At 28.8% G+C, this 19517-nt stretch overlaps 1 protein-coding gene and 1 pseudogene across 2 annotated transcripts; both read left to right on the forward strand.

Moving 5' to 3' along the window:
* Positions 1-1454: 1454 nt before the first annotated feature.
* Positions 1455-12121, forward strand: LOC105144048 (maltase 2-like; annotated as a pseudogene). Its single transcript, XR_015544414.1, has 8 exons — positions 1455-2004; positions 6896-7094; positions 7668-7937; positions 8663-8899; positions 9006-9188; positions 10073-10328; positions 10421-10756; positions 11048-12121. The product of XR_015544414.1 is annotated as a maltase 2-like (transcript).
* Positions 12122-13202: 1081 nt separating this feature from the next.
* On the forward strand, positions 13203-19500 carry LOC105144063 (maltase 1-like). The gene is made up of 8 exons (XM_011052731.2): positions 13203-13281; positions 14727-14855; positions 15071-15258; positions 16001-16270; positions 17542-17802; positions 17884-18066; positions 18621-18801; positions 18963-19500. Exons 1-8 carry the CDS (start codon positions 13203-13205, stop codon positions 19328-19330), a joined length of 1659 nt encoding a protein of 552 aa, XP_011051033.2. The 3' UTR covers positions 19331-19500.
* The last annotated feature ends 17 nt before the right edge of the window (positions 19501-19517 follow it).

The following is a 19517-nucleotide window of genomic DNA, read 5'->3' on the forward strand; positions in this document are numbered from 1 at the left end:
TATTCTTCAAAATTATATATAATTAATCAAATATAGTTTATTAAATTGTTTGTAATGAAATTATAGATAAATATCAAGTAAATATGCATTTGTAAAATGGAAATCTGTGTATATAAATATTTATATTACATTTCTGAAATTTCAATTTACAATCTGAATAAAATAATAAAAGTGATAATATTAATTAGAGGAATGATCATTCTGTTGAGAAATATCAAAACAAATAGCGAAAAAGAAAATATAATTCAGACATAAGAGGAAAATATTCTCCTATATCTGTCATATGTAAAATATAAATCTGTTACATATTCATTAAATATAAGATAAAGATTGTTTATTTTTTATTTTTTAAAGAATTATAGACATATATAATTTCAATATAATTTTTTTAGCTTTATATCACACACATACGTGTGTGTGTGTGTGTGTGTGTGTGTGTGTGTGTGTGTGTGTATGTGTATGTGTATAAATATACATAGAGGAAATTAACCTATTATGAGATGGGCGCCTAATATGATATAGCGTTTCTGCTAAACTAATAAACGCTATCTATTGGTTCCATCATGAATTTATTGCTCTTGGATTGAAAACTATTTAGTAGAAAATTCATTATTAAATCATGCCTATAGTCATTGTAAAACAAAATTTTAGAATTTGGATGTCTTCAAGTTTTATTGAGATGAGCATTTTAACTTCAATTATTATTTAATAAATAAATATTTGACAATAAATTCTTCATGCAGTGATAGAGTAAGGTCGTAATAATAGAAAAATACGGATATGTTGAATGTTTAATTACAGAAGTTAGATTTGATGATCGTAAAACCATAAGGCGTGGAAATCATAATATGAAATATCCAGGATATTTCTAATATGAAATGATATTCATGCTCTTATGTTACAGTGAAAATCGTTGCTAAAGTATAAATGTTATTGTACAATAATAAAAAAGACAACCCGAATGAACGTCGAGTGCCTATACAGGGTGGGCCATCTATTGGTACGTTTTTGAATTTCGTCGTATGGCAACACCGAACGAGCTACAGACCCGAAATTTTGACAGTTTATTAGTCATACCGTCCGCGGCACGAAACAACATGTTTTCTCTTGAAGAGCGTTTTGAAATTTTAAAAACTTATTTTCAAAGTCAGTGCTGTGTCGCCGAAACTGTACGAATTTTGAAAAGAAATATGGGTCGTGATAGAGCACCCACCGAAGGAGCTATACGCAAATTGGTGAGGAAAGTTCGTGAGAAAGGGATGTTAGTGGATGACAGAAGTGGTCCCAGAGCTCGGACAGTGCGCACACCCGAGAATATTGAGGCTGTGGCCCAAAGTGTGAGACAGAATCCGACGACTTCAACTCGACGCCGATCGCAGCAACTGAGCATTAGTCGCACCAGCCTGAGGAGAATACTGCACAAAGACCTCGGATTATTCGCCTACAAGATCCAGATGACTCAGGAGTTGAAAGCAAATGACCATCCGCTTCGATATCAGTTTGCTGTGTGGGCTATAGACCAGCTCAATAATGACGTCGATTTTGGTCGAAAAATCATCTTTTCGGACGAAGCTCATTTCCATCTCGGCGGATATGTGAACAAGCAAAATTGCCGGATTTGGGGCTCGGAACAGCCACACACAATCGTAGAGAGACCAATGCATCCTCCAAGAGTCACAGTTTGGTGTGGATTTTGGAGTGGTGGCATAATTGGCCCATTTTTCTTCGAAAATGATGCTGGAAACGCCGTTACCGTCAATGGCGAACGCTACAGAGCCATGTTGACCAACTTTTTATGGCCTCAAATCGACACTATGAATGTGGACGACCTTTGGTTTCAACAAGATGACGCCACATGCCATACAAGCCGACTTACCATCGACCTTCTGCGCACCAAGTTCAACAACCGCATAATCAGCCGTTCAGGAGATGTCAATTGGCCTGCGCGTAGCTGCGATTTGACACCGCTGGACTTTTTCCTGTGGGGTGCCGTTAAAGACCGATGTTATGCGGATAATCCAGAGACAATTCCAGCTTTGAAAAACAATATTACGACTGTTTTGAGTGAAATTGGCGCCGAGGTAGTCCAAAATGTCATTAATAATTGGGGTGACCGAATGGCATACTGTAAGGCCAGTAGAGGGAGCCACATGAACGAAATCGTTTTTCATTCTTGACGCGGATACTTTTAGCTTCACAACAAAAAAAAAATTAATAAAAAATATCAATGTATGCTCATTTGATCGCATTTTTAAAAACGTACCAATAGATGGCCCACCCTGTATATCTGTGATGCTTGATTCCAACTACTTGAAAACGGATTCTGGGTACAATCTATCGTATGCTCATTTTTTACACACGCTGGCTGTGTTTGTTTGTATTTTAGAAATATTAAATAGTTTTTTTGAATTGCAATCCTGATATACTTTGCGTTTTACTATCGATTTCTCAGCATCTCATATTAGAAGCACAATTTTTTGACTTTGCGATTTGCTCACTTTTTACATTTTTTAATTTAAAAAAAAAATGGAATTTGAATTAAATTTTATGTAACGTTATCTTAAAGCTTATCTCTTCAAAATGACCTATTATTTTTTTTAATTCTGCCTATAGATTTCTAGCATTCACCCAAAATGAACTCGGTATCTCATAATAGAGGTCTTTCCTGTATGTATATATATGTGTATCTTGTGTACAAGTATAAGCGACAAGCGATAACGAATGTTATAATTTGGAATTTAAATAGACAATTGAAAATATAAAATATTTTTAATATTTACATATGTGCAAAAATTTAATTATCTTACAAATTAATTATCTCTATACTTACAAACAACAGTTATATTAGGATATTATATACTTTGTAATAAAATAATGTGTGTAATATCTTACATCGTAAATAATGTATGATTAATAAATTTCGAAATATAATATTTGTTATTGCTTGTTACTTTTAAACACACACACGCGAGCGCGCGCGTATGTATAAAAATACAAGCTTCTATTTGAATTCCGAATTATAACATTCGTTATCGCTTGTTATTTATACTTATATATAAGATATCCTAAAATTTAAATAAAAACATTACAGCAAAAAAGTTTTCGAAAAAAAAAGTGAAAACTATTTGCCATTTATCATTCCGAGTATAAGTTTTTTAGATATAAGGGTGTAAAACTGACCAATTATAGATTATAGTTAAACGGTTATTTGTCCATCAGTCGCGCATCGATATAATTACAGTAATCGTGTGTGGCGATTCATGGACAAATGACAACTGTTTAATTGTAATCTATAATTGGTTAGTTTTAAACTTTACGTGTACATTTTAAATATTACTATTCAAAATGAAAAATGATAAATAGTTTTTAACTTGTTTTTTTCAAAAACTTTTGTTGTAGTATTTTAATTTTTTGGAAAAAAATGCTTCATATATAATTATATATAAAGTTGACATATTTTATACATATATAATTATTTATATATATATATATATATATATATATATATATATATAAAACGTATCCATGTATAATTTTATTATTTCATTATATATAACATTATTTCTCGGGTTGTGAATTTTAGAATACTTTATATAGAGATTAGCTTTTAATATTTAATATTGATTATCAAATAATGTAATGTTAAAATCTAACGTTTCTTTTGTATTGCAAAAACAATTAAAAAAGGTAATAAAAAAATTCGTTATTAAATAACAGGAACATTAACGTATTATTTTTAAAAATTAATAATAATAATAGTAATGATTGAGAAAGGAATAAGTAGTGATAACGGTAACGTGTTATTTTTAAAAAATATATATAACGTTCCCAACTTTGTAAATGCATGTATATGTTTCTCTCTAGGTACTTTTATTGTAAACGACAACTATAATATTTCTTATAAAAAATTAATAAACTTATATATGAACATCTTTAATAACATGAAGAATATCCAGATTTTCTATTTCATCCCAAGTATACTGTAGCATATGTCTTTGGTTATGATGTCAATAGCGGTTACAATTCGGTTACGTTATTTTGTAATTTTTGTAAAAAGAATTCTTGTCTTCTTTTTGAACTCTTTTGAACTCTGTGCTATCTAGGTTTACATTAGAAAAAGAATTTTGTTCTATTTTGTCACTTAAAAAGTTTGAAGTCTCCTTTTAAATCTTCACTTTTATCAACATTCCGTTTTAATAAAATTGAAAAAGTAGCAAAAAAATTTTGGTGATAGATCATCAATTCTAAGCTCATTTTCAAATGCAACAAGAATTCTTTTCAAAAAAAGAATTCTTGTTCCATCTGATAATGGATTTATAATCGATGATATATCACTGAATTTTTTTTAAACTCTTTGTGTTATCTGTGTGAACTGAAACAAAGACAGGTTCGGAATCAGATTCATTTTTTTTTATCATATCGAGTCAGGCAGTAATTTAATTAGAAGTCTATGCATCTGTTACCGTTAATACGTACATCAATAGTGTGTATATTTTATATGTTTGATTTAATATACTGTGAGTTCAATTTTTATATTTGAAAGTATTTTAAATTTTATTTGAAAATCTATATACTATATTTATGAAAGGGAACATTATCATTTAATTTTTCTTGATAAGACCTAGTGAGAAATGACAATGAAATCAATGTCGAATCGACGTAATCCTTAGAGATCAGATAAGAAGTGAGATAATAAGAAAGGAACCTAAGATCCAAGATATAGTGAGATGGACGAGAGCGCGGCGATGCCAATAGAGAAATCACATCGATAGAATGTGCCTAAAAAAAAATATCAAAATGGGCGAAACCAAATAGGTCCAGCACAAATGTGTCACTACCCAGCAAACGAGAATGGATTAAAATGGATTAAAATTTTTTTCTATCCGAATGCGTATTTTAAATACGCATAACGAACATTTTTTTTGGATTTCATTCAATTGGATTCAATTGGATTCAATTGGATGAAATTGGATTGAAAAACTGCATTTCCTATTCAAAATTTTGAATTGAACAATATTCACAATTGTGTTCGTGTGCATAGAAAAAGCTAATATTATTTTTAGATTGAAAGGCATAGAGATGTGCTCCATACAATTCCTAGAAATGAGTAAAAATGCATTCAGGAGTGAAAGCATTTATTTTAACATTCATAAATCAATATTTCTGAAAATCTGAATCCATTTCAATTCATTTCAATCGATTCTCATTTGCTGGGTAGGCAGACCACCTAAGCACTAGCACGAGAGTTGGATGTCAGTTGTTGTTCACAAGCAATATGATAGAGGCAGAAAAGATGGAACACTTGTCCTAATATAAAAAGAAGAAAAAGAAGAAGAAGAAGTATCATTTGTTTCGATTTTTTATTCTGAAAAATTGAAAAATTAATGATGTTTGTCAGACATATGGTTCGTTACATAACCGAGAACCACCCAAGCAGCATGCATATTCAAAGTGAGAACATACAATGTTTTATGTCTGACAAACGTTATTAATTTTTCAATTTTTTAAAGAAATACTATTTATTGTGGAAATTATTACGATGAGAAAATTCCAGCTGGGCAATTACAGTGATAATAGATTTAATTGAATTTTTAATTGAATTGGCTAAAATACTCGCCTCGAAAAATCAAGAAGTTCTAGATTCAAACCCTGGCTGAGATAATATTTTTTGCAATAAGTTCTTTATAATTTTTCTAATTTAATTTAGTGGAAATTTAGGGGGAGTAGTACCGTTTCAGATTGATTGTGAAAGTTATCGGCACCCAATTATATTAGGTGTTGGAATTAATTCGTAGCGTTTTACAAGTGATGGGAAGTACTTTCATTAATGTATTTTTTAATGCTCATGTGAAATAAATAACATTCTTTCATTAAAAAACGCTACGAATTAATTCCAACACCTAATATTTGAAATAAATTTATTTAATAAAGTATACATATCGTATTAATTGAAATTAATGAATTTAACTTTTTTGAAAAATTGGCGAAATAATGACGTTTTCTGTCATATTTGATGTATTTCATATATACGGTTGTTCTAAAGAATATATGTTTACACACGTGACATATAACGCGTTCTCTCTTTATATATACCAGTTATTGCGAAGAATATTTTCGAAGCCTCAGTGGCCGAGTTGGCTAAGACACTCGTCTCGAAAAGTCGAGAAGTTCGAACCATAGCTGAGGTAATATTTTTCGCAATAAGTTCTTTACAGTTTTTCTGATTTAATTTAGAGGGAATTTAGAGGGGAATAGCATTTCAGACTGATTGTATTGAAAGTCCGAAAGTTATCGGTGCCCAATCATATCTCTGAAATAAATTTATTTAATAAACTATACATATTTGAAACATCTAATTTTGATCGAAATAATGGCGTTTTCATATTTATTCATTTTTTGTATTAATATTTATTTATTTCTTTTCGACTTTGAGGCAGCGTAATTTTATCAAGCATAATCGATAAGGAAATGATATCGATTCCCATTGTTATATAAAACAATTTTAAGTTTCGACAAGCACAAACGGCATGTCGTGGGCGATCTATTTGTGTGCCCTTTTGGTCTTTGCAAGTTCTTTTGCTTGCAGGATTCAAAGTAAATTATGATGGAATAACACCGTTTTCTATCAGATTTATCCGAGAAGTTTCTATGACTCAGATGCCGATGGAATAGGCGATTTAAAGGATAAGCATATGCTAATTGTGTCAGTAGCTGTTATGTCTCGTTTAATGAAGAATAACGAATTATTAAATTAATATATAACAATTACAAATTCTATTGGACTAATTATTGCACAATTTTATATATCTAATCTGAAAATGTTTATCTGAAAATTGAAAATATTCGAGCATAACAACAACGACAATAATTAAATCTGTATTTTTTGCATTGTCAGGGATAACTTCGAAGTTGGATTATATCGCGGAAACTGGCATCAATGCGATTTGGCTGTCGCCCATATATACAAGTATGGTTGAATTCCTATGGTTGATTTTGGATACGACATATCCGATTTTGTTGACATCGATCCAATTTTTGGTTCATTGAAAGACTTTAAAGCTCTTCTGGCGCGCGCTAAAAAGCTCGGTCTAAAAGTGCGATGACTAATATCTTGCATATTTATAAATACAATTTTTTGTATTATAATAATGTTAAGAATCTTCATTTTAGTCTGCATATGTGAGAAACACAATAAATATTAGAAATTTAAAATACCTATTACGAAGCTGGATCTTCATTGTTTTAAAATAATTTAATCTTGAATTACTAATATACACACTATATATGTGTACTTGCATATATATCATATTGTAGTCTTTTCGAATTGTGCGTCGAATTTTTCCGGACTATAAATGCTAAAAATAAGAAAAGAGTATAATATGATATATATCAATCAGCAAGTACATGTATAGTGTATATTAGTAATTCAAGATTGAATATATACTATTTTAAAGCAATGAAGATCCAGCTTCGACCGTAATAGGCAATTTCAATTTCTAGTATTATAATTACATTATTTAAAGATAAAAAAATTAATTAAATTATTTAAAGATAAAAAATGTCAATAAGATTTTTTATTTCTGTTCCTTCTAAAAAAAAAATTTTTATTATGTTTTACTTTTTTTTACTATTTTTTTATTTTTTATCATTTTATAATATTTTTACAGGTAGTTCTCGATCTTGTACCGAACCATACATCTGATAAACATATATGGTTCCAAAAGGCTCTTCAAGGTCATAAAAAATATAAGAATTATTATATTTGGGCAGATGGCAGAAATAATGACAACAAAACGCCGCCTAACAATTGGATTAGTGTATTTGGTGGATCCGCGTGGACTTATGAAAAATCACAAAAACAATGGTATTTCCATCAATTTGAGTATAGACAACCTGACTTAAATTTCCGTAATCCTGCAGTAAGATAGGAGATATTGGTAAGTATCAATAAATTTTTTTAAAATGTTATATATTGTACTCTTTTTGAAAGATATTCCTATAACTCAAAACACTTTTAATTTTATTCTTTTTATTGATAAAAATGATAAATTAGGATTTACAATTTTAAACTGTGGTAATAAATCGTACTACATATATTATTAATATATATAATTAAATAAATATATTAATATTTTATCAATATAAAAGATTAATAAAAAAATTTCCGATATTATTAAAAATTAAAGCGGAAAAATGAGGGCTAATGAGAATTAAAGTACAATAATTGAAACACTAATTAATTTATGTAAAAAACATTTTTTATTAAAATTATTTGCTTGATATATAAGGCTTAATATAAATCTTTGAACTTCTGTTTGTGATCACTATTTTCTTTCGTATCGATTGTATAATATGAAAGTACAATGAAAAGTAAGTTAGTTCTATAATATACAATTCATTATAAGAATTTATTGGCCTTAATTTTTTATTATATAGTGTATTGTTTAATTTTTTAATTTATTGTTTAAATTATTTTATTTAACATTTAAGACATATATTATACGAAAAATGTAAAAATGAGTTTGTATCTTCAAAATAAAGTTGAAATGTAAATTCGTGTGTTTTATAATTAAAAAAATATGTATAAAAGAATTAATAAGAAGATATTATTTTAGAATTATTAATTCTCACAATTTTTGAAAATCTTTTTGATTAATTGCAGAATGTGTTGAAATTTTGGTTGGATTTGGGTGTAGACGGATTCCGCGTTGATTCGGCTCCATTTATTTATGAAAACCCAGAATTGCTAGACGAACCTAAAAGTAACATAGATGGCCACGTTGCGAGAGCATAAGTATTTGAAGCATATTTACACCATGGATTTAATTGATACAAATTGTTTGAAGAGTGGCGAAAATTCATGGACTTATATGCTTCAAAATGTAATCAGGATCAGAAGGTGAATGATATATGATATTCTGTTTCTTTTTTTTTTTATTAAAATCATTTATCGTGTTTTATTCTTTGTACAATGTTATTGTAACATTTTTTTCTTTCTGATTTAGTTGATGGTGATGGAGGCGTACTCCGATCCTAAGCATACTATGCAATATTACTATTATAATTTACTTCCCTTTAATTTCAAGTTTATTACAAATGTGAACGCAACATCGTCTGCGCAAGAATTTAAACAACAAATAGATCTATGGATGAATTCGATGCCAAGAGGTAAAATCGCTAATTGGGCGGTACGTAGTTATATGAATGAAATTATCGTTATCTTAATGAAGACGTCATTAATTAATTTAATATTATATATATGTATTTAATATTTTTATTATTTCGTTAAAAAACCCAACAAGATGCTTAAGTTGTAAATGTTACGAGAAATTTTTATCTAAATGTATATAATTAATCAATTTTATCAATTTAAAACCTGAAATTGCAAGTTATTTATTTTAAATAAATATGTTAAGCTTGGATTCTTTCTCTTTAAAATAACAAAGTAATAATTCAAGGCTATATAATTCAAGTATATAATTCAAGACTATTGGAAGTCAGCGCAACCGTTGTAAAAAATATGAAAAAATTACTTCATAAATGTTCTGAAGTCTATTTTATTTAAAATTCTTGAACGTTTCAACTCACTTTGAAGTCCTCTTCAGCATTCATAAATATCCTAAATTGGTTAAGTAGTCTGCCGAGGATAAGTTCAAATTGTCCGTTAATTTGAAATTGCTCGTTAGATATATTCGATATTCGAGATGGTTTAGTCAGAGAAACATCATATCTGTATAAAATGGCACATTAACAATTCTATTGAATACAGTATTGTAGTTAAGAAATTCCAAAGCTCTATGACAAGGTTGAAATTTATTGAGAAGCCACTGCAGTTTTGTGAGTGACTCCGTTTTCTTTCGCGTTGATTCTTAGTAGCCTTGAATTAATTACCTTGTTATTTTATTTATTTTATTTCTTTACTTGTATAAAAGGATCGAATATAAGAAATTCTAAAAGATCTTAAAATTATTGAAGAATCTATTACAGTAGGTTTATCTTAATTGCATTTCATAAAAATAAGAATTCCCTTATTTTTTTTATAGGCAATAATTTGATATAAATTTTTTTTCAGATGGGAAATCACGATAATCCCCGAATTGCCTCTCGTTATCCTAACAAATCGGATCAAATGATTATGTTGTCTATGGTTTTGCCAGGCTTGATAATAACATATAACGGTGAAGAAATTGGCATGGTAGACAAGAGAGATATATCTTGGCAAGATACACAGGACCCTCAAGGGTGTATTGCGGGTAAAGAGAAATTTAAGAGTACATCCCGTGATCCTGAACGCACACCATTCCAATGGGACGCGACAAAAAATGCAGGTAAAGGATAAATTTGTGTCCATCACAGTGTATTTAGTAAAACGAATAACATATTTTCCAAAATCCGATTATTTAATTATTTATCTTTATAGGTTTTAGTACAGCAAATTCGACGTGGCTTCCGGTACATCAGAACTATAAGAAATTGAACCTGGCGAACCAGATAGCAGCTGATAAATCACACTACCAGATTTATAAGACCTTAGCCCATATGCACCGAACAGAACCAGCTCTTACTGAAGGAAGTTATAAATCAATTACGACAAATAATAACACTGTTCTAGGTATAATCCGAAACAATGGTAGCCGCATCGTGTTGCTTCTGATTAACTTTAGTGATGATGAACAAGTTATCGATTTGTCACAAGAAAACTTCCTTCGAAATTGAAAGTTAAAGTCTCCAGTATGGGTTCCAAAGTGACACATGGGTACAGTTTACACATTTTCTAAAAAAAAATAATATAAATAAAAAAAATATAAATAGTTAATTAATGGCAAAAATAAATGATTTTTGTTTTTTAATTAATTGTTCGTACAAAAATTGTTCAGATAGAATTACTACTGCTATAAAAAATATATTTCTTCAAATAATATTTTGGCAAGAAATTATTTATAGATTTTTTAAAGAAATTATTTTTACAAATATATTATGTTATAATGTTGAAAGAAAATATGTTCTATTAATTAGTAATAATTGATTTCTGTTCTTCTATTTATAGGAAATTGGTTGATGTAAAGAAGATATCTCTACCTGCTCAAGCTACTGTAATATACACGACCATATATGAATACGTAACTTTCTAACTATACCTATTGTATGTTCTAGAAAATTAACTGCACTTGTGTAACTTTTCTTGCAATAAAAAAGACATAACAGAAATCCTTGTAAAAAAAATTAATTATATACTTTTGTCACATTTGTGTACCTACAATTGGAATTTTTGTCTAATTTGAAATTTTGTTCGCATGAATATTCTGTTTCATTGATTTATTATTTCAAATTATGTAAGTCTAAATAAAAAATTCTAATTTTAGCATATGAGTCCATGAAAAGGAACTCAATTATGTTACTAATTATAGGTGACAGATCAAAGGCGTGCATGATTCAATAGATTTACATCTACTATAAATAGCGGATTGTAGGCTCGAGTAGCGGATGTTCATGATTTTATAACGTCATGAATTTATTTAATATGGATTTTGACGAGAAACTTTTATTAGTATTGATATTTATTGAATCACTGCGTATTTATTGCATGGTTATTTTGCCACATCACTTATAATTAGTAGTGAAATTGAATCGTCCATGAATCATAATTGAAAAGTCATTTTCAGTCTTCTTTTAAATCTTCACTTTTATCAACATTTATTCCGTTTTAATAAAACTGCAAAAGTGGTAAAAAGTATATATTTCAGATATATTAATCATCTTATGATTTCCACTGCTCTATCCATGTTTTATCATACATATGTATGAACTGAAACAAGGATAACTCGGAATTAAGTTCATCTCTTTCTATATCATATCGATCAGCAATCTAGTAACAGAAGTTTATTTGTTACTATTAATACGAACACCGTATTAAACAGAACTTTAGAATTATGTAATTTGTGCGCTTTGAAATTTCTGATAGATGCTTGCTGTCGGAGTATCTACATAAGAATGATATTTTTGAAGTAATTTCGGAAGCAGTGCAAAGTGAAAATTAATAAATTTTTTAGAAGCCATCATGGTTACTGCGTATGAAATTTTTTCATTGTGATAATTGCTGTGATGAATGGCTTATGTTTCTTTGAAAAATTCCATGTAGTAAAATAATATGTACCATTATGTTCAACATAATTTGTTTTTATTTTATGATGGCTAACTCAAATACACACACACGCACGCACGCACGCACGCACGCACACATTGTCATAACATATAGGTATTAACATAAAGATATTTTTATTTAATATAAATGAATAAATTATTAATGTTAGAATGTTTTCCAATTCTCAATATTTAAAAGTATGAATATTTAAAAGTATCAGGCATAAGAGAGAATAGCTTCGCAGTTTTTGGCGTATAAACTGTTTTACAAACATATTTATATATTTCTTGTAATGTTTACATAGAATTCGAACATTTTATTTCGAGTCTTCATCAGTGATGTACAAACTATTATTCAGTGGTCAAACAGCATTAGATTCCATTAATGTGTGCAACAGGTGCCTTTTAAGTTACCATGTTTAAGATTGTAATCATCAATCTATTTTTAATTGAGCCCGCTGCAGACATAAATGTGATTATAAATTGTGTAAAGATCGAAGAAATTGGTTTTTTCCTTTCTAACAATTATCTTTTACCATGTCTAAATATACAGGGTGTCTGGCGAGATTTCTGCCAAATTTTTGTTATTTTTGTAGATAGAGTGGACTAAAGTGAGTCAAAAAGTTCTCTACCATTTTGCAATTTTCGCAATGGTTAACGAGATATTAATTATTGAATATTAATTACCGATAAAAATTGCCGAATGTTGGTCTTCAATAATTTTTTAATAAAATGCTATCAACTTTACAGAAAAATAGCAAGGGATAAAAATTGCTTATTTTCTTTTCGTAAAGTTCTGAAAATTTTTTCAGAATTTTTTAATACCATATTTTTTCATGTTGGTAAAAATAGTTGTAAATAAGAAAATGCAAACTAAAAAGTTGATAAAAAATTCTGAAAAAATTTTTAGAGTTCTATAAGAAGAAAATAAACAATTTTTGTCTCTTGCTATTTTTGTGTAAAGTTATGATAATAAATAAGTTATTAAACGGCATGAATCGCGACCAGGGACTTAGCCGGATTAATGTAACTGTATCAAATACATTTTAGATGTTGGTTCAATGCCTTTGGTATATAATCCGTTACCGCTGTTACCGCAGGGAAGTGCCTTGGACGCAGAGAAATTGGATAAGACTAGTGGTATATGGTCATAATAGCAAACTTTGGATAGCACTCAGGAAATCTCTCTTATGAAGTTAGACCTATAGAATTTTTGATTCTTTTTTGATACTTTAAAATTTTAAGCATGTCTCAAAGATATTCATCCGAGGTCCAAATTCCCCTATAAAACTGGAGGAAGGGGAGGCATAATCTTTTCTTTGAAAATACAATATCTTATGTTTCTTTGAAAGTACAACATTTTATTTTCGGAGAAATTTTTATTAATCCAAAGAAATAATTTTTTGAATACGAGCAAAGAGGTATTTCGTTGAAATTAAGATTTTTTTTTCAGTGTATATATATTTATACGTATACGTATTATTATTTTTTATTTGAGCTGAAAAAATGAATCGCCATTGATTTAAATGTATAATCATTAATTAAACAATCTTTTAGAAAGATATTATCACGATAGAAAATCCATACACAATGTTATTATCATAGTAATTATCACGAGAGAAAATCCATACACAATGATCATAGAGTTTATTTTGTTAAGTTTCATTTTTCACTCCTTCGAAGTTAATGTATCATACATATAAATGATCAGTCAGTATATGTATGCCTAACATTTGAACATACGACGTCTTATGTTCTGACTTTAGATATGTTTAGCGATGTTTGGGTGATTCTCGGTTATGTAACGAACCATATGTCTGACACATTAATTTTTCAATTGTTCAAAGAAATACCAGTTTTTTGTCATGGAAATTATTATGATGAAAAAATTCCAGTTAGATAATTACAATGATAATGGACTTAATATTTTTTATTTATTTCTTTTTGAAATGCAACGTTGAGGCAGCGTAATTTTGTCAAACACTAATCAATAAGAAAGTGATCGATATAATTCTCTTCGCCATTGTTATATATCAGGGCTATGCACGATTTGCATTTTTCGTCCGATTTTCGACTCGTCTCCGCCTTCCGTTATCACATTGTCTAGCGCGCAATATAAATGACGCTCGACACTTAAGAGCGTCATTTATATTGCGTGTAATAACGCTCGTAAACATCCACCCGCTGTAAACTTCATTCTATCTTTTTTTTTCGCATTAACTAAGATAGAATAAATATCATAACTAAGATAGAATAAAGCAACGCATATAAAATTGAGTGCTTACACGTTGCTTCATTCTATTCATTCTATCTTAGATATGTAATGAGCGAAAAAAAAGATAGAATGAAGTTTACAGCGTAAGCACCCGAAGCGGATGGACCTCATGTCTATAAGTGTATTATACATTCATAAGTTAAGCGTTAAGCGTCATTTAGGCTGCGCGCGGGACGATAAGATGAGAAGAATAGAGGAAGGCGGAGCCGAGTCAAAAAACGGCCAAGAAGTACATTCGTGCTGAGCACTGTCATATATAAACAATTTTGAGATCGACAAACACAAACTGCATCATGTTGGTGATATGTTTTTTTGCTCCTTGCAAGTGGTTCTTTTGTTAAAATTCATAATAAGCCATGGTGGAACAATAGCGTTGTCTATCAGATTTATTCGAGAAGTTTCTGTGACTCAAATGCCGATGAAATAGGTGACTTAAAGGGTAAGCATATGCTAATTGTGTCACATGCTGTTACATCTTGTTTAATGAAGAATTTAATGACGAATTATTAAATTAATATATAAACAATTACAAATTCTATTGGATTAATTATTATACAATTTTATACAATTAATCTGAAAATGTTTGTTATCTGAAAATTGAAAGCTATTCAAGCAATACAACGACACTTAAATCTGCGTTTTTTGTATTGTCAGGGATAACTTCAAAGTTGGATTATATCGCGGAAACTGGCATCAATGCGATTTGGCTGTCGTCCATATATACAAGTTCTATGATTGATTTTGGATACGACAAATTCGATTTTGTTGACATCGATCCAATTTTTGGTTCATTGAAAGACTTTAAAGCTCTTCTGGCGCGCGCTAAAAAGCTCGGTCTAAAAGTGCGATGACTAATATCTTGCATATTTATAAATACAATTTTTTGTATTATAATAATATTAAGAATCTTTATTTTAGTCTGCATAGTGAGAAACACAATAAATACTAGAAATTTAAAATGCCTATTACGGTCGAAGCTGGATCTTCATTGCTTTAAAATAATTTAATCTTGAATTACTAATATATATGTACACTATATATGTACTTGCATATATATCATTGTAGTCTTTTCGAATTGCGCGCCGAATTGTTTTTCCGAACTATAAATGCTAAAAATAAGAAAAGAGTACAATATATATGCAAGTACATGTATAGTGTATATTAGTAATTCAAGATTGAATTACTAATATTAAGTGTAGTAAAAAGAAATCTATTATTTTTACTACACCTAATATATATTATGTAATATTATATATATATATATTAGGTGTTGGAATTAATTCGTAGCGTTTTTTAATGAAAGAATGTTATTTATTTCACATGAGCATTAAAAAATACATTAATGAAAGTACTTCCCATCACTTGTAAAACGCTACGAATTAATTCCAACACCTAATATATATACTATTTTAAAGCAATGAAGATCCAGCTTCGACCGTAATAGGCATTTTGAATTTCTAGTATTATAATTATACATTTAAATAAAAAATGTCAATAAGATTTTTTATTTCTGTTCCTTCTAAAAAAATTTTTATTGTTTTACTTTTTTTACTATTTTGGAGTCATTTTATAATATTTTTACAGGTAGTTCTCGATCTTGTGCCGAACCATACATCTGATAAGCATATATGGTTCCAAAAGGCTCTTCAAGGTCATAAAAAGTATAAGAATTATTATATATGGGCAGACGGCAGAAATAATGACGATAAAACGCCGCCTAACAATTGGATTAATGTATTTGGTGGATCCGCGTGGACTTATGTAAAATCACTAAATCAGTGGTATTTACATCAATTTCAGTATAGACAACCCGATTTAAATTTCCATAATCCTGCAGTAAGAATGGAAATGTTAGTAAGTATAAATAAGTTTAAATTATTTTTATGTTTGCGAGCGAAGATAATGGAATACCATTTATTTGGAATTATAATTATTCCAAGTGAATCTTTTCATTTGACATGGAGTCGGTTATGCAAGAGAGGATCACGATCCCCAGTAATGGGGCAATAACTTAATTGTTGATTGTTACTATATATTATATTTTTTTTGAAAGATACTTTTATAACTCAAATGTATTTTTTAGTTTTATTTATTTTACTGATAAAAAGTAATAAATTATGATTTACAATTTTAATAAACTGTAATGATAAATCTTACTGCATATATTAATAATTATTTTAAATACGAAGCGCCACTACGGTCTGAATGTTAAGATGTTGAACTATTAGCTTAACTAAAGATTTAGGACGCTTGCACGAAATGCAAGAGATCCGGGTTCGACTCCCGGCCGAGGCAATATTTTTCGCAATAAGTTTATTACAGTTTTTTAAGATTAAATTTGGGAAATTTCGGGGGATTATTAATACTTCAGATTGATTGCATTTGAAGTCCGACAATTGTATCGGCATGTAATTATAATTTCTGAAATTAATTCATTTAAATGAATAGTTCAACATCTTAATATTCAGACCGTAGTGGCGCTTCATATTTAAAGTAATGTATCTAACATAAACGGTCTTTTATTTCCACACAATCTTATTCTTGTATATTAATAATATAATTATTAAATAAATATATTAATATTTTATTAATATGAAACCTAAATAAAAAAACTTTAAAACTTTCAAAATTGTCAAATATTAAAGTGTATATAAACGAGAGCTAATGGGAATTAAAGCGCAATAATTTGAACGCTAATTAATTTGTGCAGAAACATTTCTTACTCAAATTATTTGTTTAATATAAAACTTAAATTAAATCTTTCAACTGCTGTTTGTGATTACTGCTTTTTTTTATTTTATAATATGGAAGTATAATGAAATAAATTAGTTCAATAAGTTACATAATTCATTATTATAAAAATTTATTGGTCTTAATTTTTTACATAGTATACCTTCAATTTTTTAATTTATTATTTGAATTATTTTATTTAACATTTATGACATATATTGTATGAAAAATGCATAAATGTAAAAATGAGTTTATATCTACAAATTAAAGTGTATACTATAATTAAAATGTAAATTCATGTAGATTTTAATTAGAAAAATATGTATAAAAAGATTAATAAAAAGAATCATAGCAGAATTATCACAAATTTCAAAAACATTTTTGTTTAATTACAGAAAGTTTTGAAATTTTGGTTGGATTTGGGTATAGATGGATTCTACGTCGATTCCTCTCCATTTATTTATGAAGACTCAGAATTGCGAGATGAACTTAGAAGTGATGTAGACGGGATGGTATGTGATGCAACGTCACAAGATTATAAGAGAGATTATTTGGAGCATAATTACACCATGAATTTAATCGATACTTATAAGCTGTTTAGAGAGTGGCGACATTTTATGGACTCTTATACTTTAAAACATAATCAGGATCAGAAGGTGAACAAATACGCGATATTTTTTTTTATTAAAACTATTTATTGTGTTTTATTCTTTGTGCATGTTTTCTTTCTAATTTAGTTGATGATGATGGAGGCGTATACCGATCCTAATCACACTATGCAATATTACGATTACGCCCTTCTTTCATTTAATTTCAAGTTTATTATAAATATTAATGCAAAATCGTCTGCGCAAGAATTTAAACAACAAATAGATCTGCGGATAAATTCGATGCCAAGAGGTAAAATCGCAAATTGGGCGGTACGTAGTTATATGAATAAAATTATCATTATCTTAATGAAGACATCATAAATTAATTTAATATTATACTATACATATATATTTAATATTTTTATTGTTTGTTACAAAAGCGAGATGCTGTTGTAAATTATTATGATATAATGGCGATGTGTGAATCTTGTCTTATTTGTAAAGCTAAATATATTACAATGTGTGCATTGCATTATATTTTAAAGAACTATAGTATTTAAATTAGTATTTATAGACAAATATTTTAAAGTCATTTTTTATTATGAATGAGAAAGAACCAGGAATACTGTCAGAGTTACAAAAAATTTTTATCTAAATGTAGTCGACCAATTTATCAGTTTAAAACCTGAATACAAAAAAGATCCAAATTGTTTATTTTATTTCTTTATAAATTAAAGAATCTATATACAATAATATAAGAAATTCTAAAAAAATCTTAAAATTGATGAATCTATTGATAAGAGTCGATTTATCTTCCGTTTCATAAAAATAAGAATTTCCTTATTATTTCTATAGGCAATAACATAATATAAATATTTTTTCAGATGGGAAATCACCCATCTGATAATCCCCGAGTTGCCTCTCGTTCTGATAGATCGGATCAAATGATCATGTTGTCTATGGTCTTGCCAGGCTTGGTGGTGACATATAACGGTGAAATTGGCATGGTGGACAAGAAAGATATATCTTGGGAAAACACGCAGGATTTTCAAATGCATATTGCGGGTAAAGAGCATTATAAGAATGCGTCCCGTGATTCTGAATGCACGCCATTCCAATGAGACGCGACGAAAAGTGCAGAGCAAATTTGTGTCTACCATAGTATTTAGTAAAAACAAATAAAATATTTTCTTAAAATCCTGTTATTTAATTATTTATCATTATAGGTTTCAGTGAAGCAAATTCGACGTGGCTTCCGGTAAATCAGAACTATAAGGAGTTGAATCGGACGAAACAGATGAAAGCTAAATCGCACTACAAGATTTACAAAATCTTAGTCCACATGCACCGAACAGAACCGGCCCTTACTGAAGGAAGTTATAAATCAATTACGACAAACAATGACACTGTTCTAGGTATAATCCGAACTAATGGTATCCGCGTCGTATTGCTTCTGATTAACTTCAGTGATGATAAACAAGTTGTTGATTTGTCACGAGAAAAACTTCCTTCGATATTAAAGGTCAAAGTCTCCAGTATGGGTTTTAAAGTGACACAGTGGGTACAGTTTACGCATTTTCTGAAATATAAATAGTTAATTAATAAAATAAATAATTTTTGTTTTTTAATTAGTTGTTTATATAGAAATTGCTCTTAGATAGAACTACTACTATTATAAAAAATATATTTTTTCAAATAATATTTTGGCAAGAAATTATTTATAGATTTTTTAAAGAAATTATTTATAAAAATATATTATGTTATAATGTTAAAAGAAAAAA

Source organism: Acromyrmex echinatior, chromosome 3, assembly GCF_024713525.1.
Source record: "Acromyrmex echinatior isolate Ae372 chromosome 3, ASM2471352v2, whole genome shotgun sequence".
Lineage (NCBI taxonomy): Eukaryota > Metazoa > Arthropoda > Insecta > Hymenoptera > Formicidae > Acromyrmex > Acromyrmex echinatior.

Excerpts from the sequence above, each read along its gene's own strand:
- LOC105144063 (XM_011052731.2), top strand. The coding sequence starts at position 13,203 with ATGCCTTTGGTATATAATCCGTTACCGCTGTTACCGCAGGGAAGTGCC. Across the intron at positions 15,259-16,000 it reads CTAAAAAGCTCGGTCTAAAA|GTAGTTCTCGATCTTGTGCC; the intron begins GTGCGATGACTA and ends ATATTTTTACAG. Across the intron at positions 18,802-18,962 it reads TTTTCAAATGCATATTGCGG|GTTTCAGTGAAGCAAATTCG; the intron begins GTAAAGAGCATT and ends TTATCATTATAG.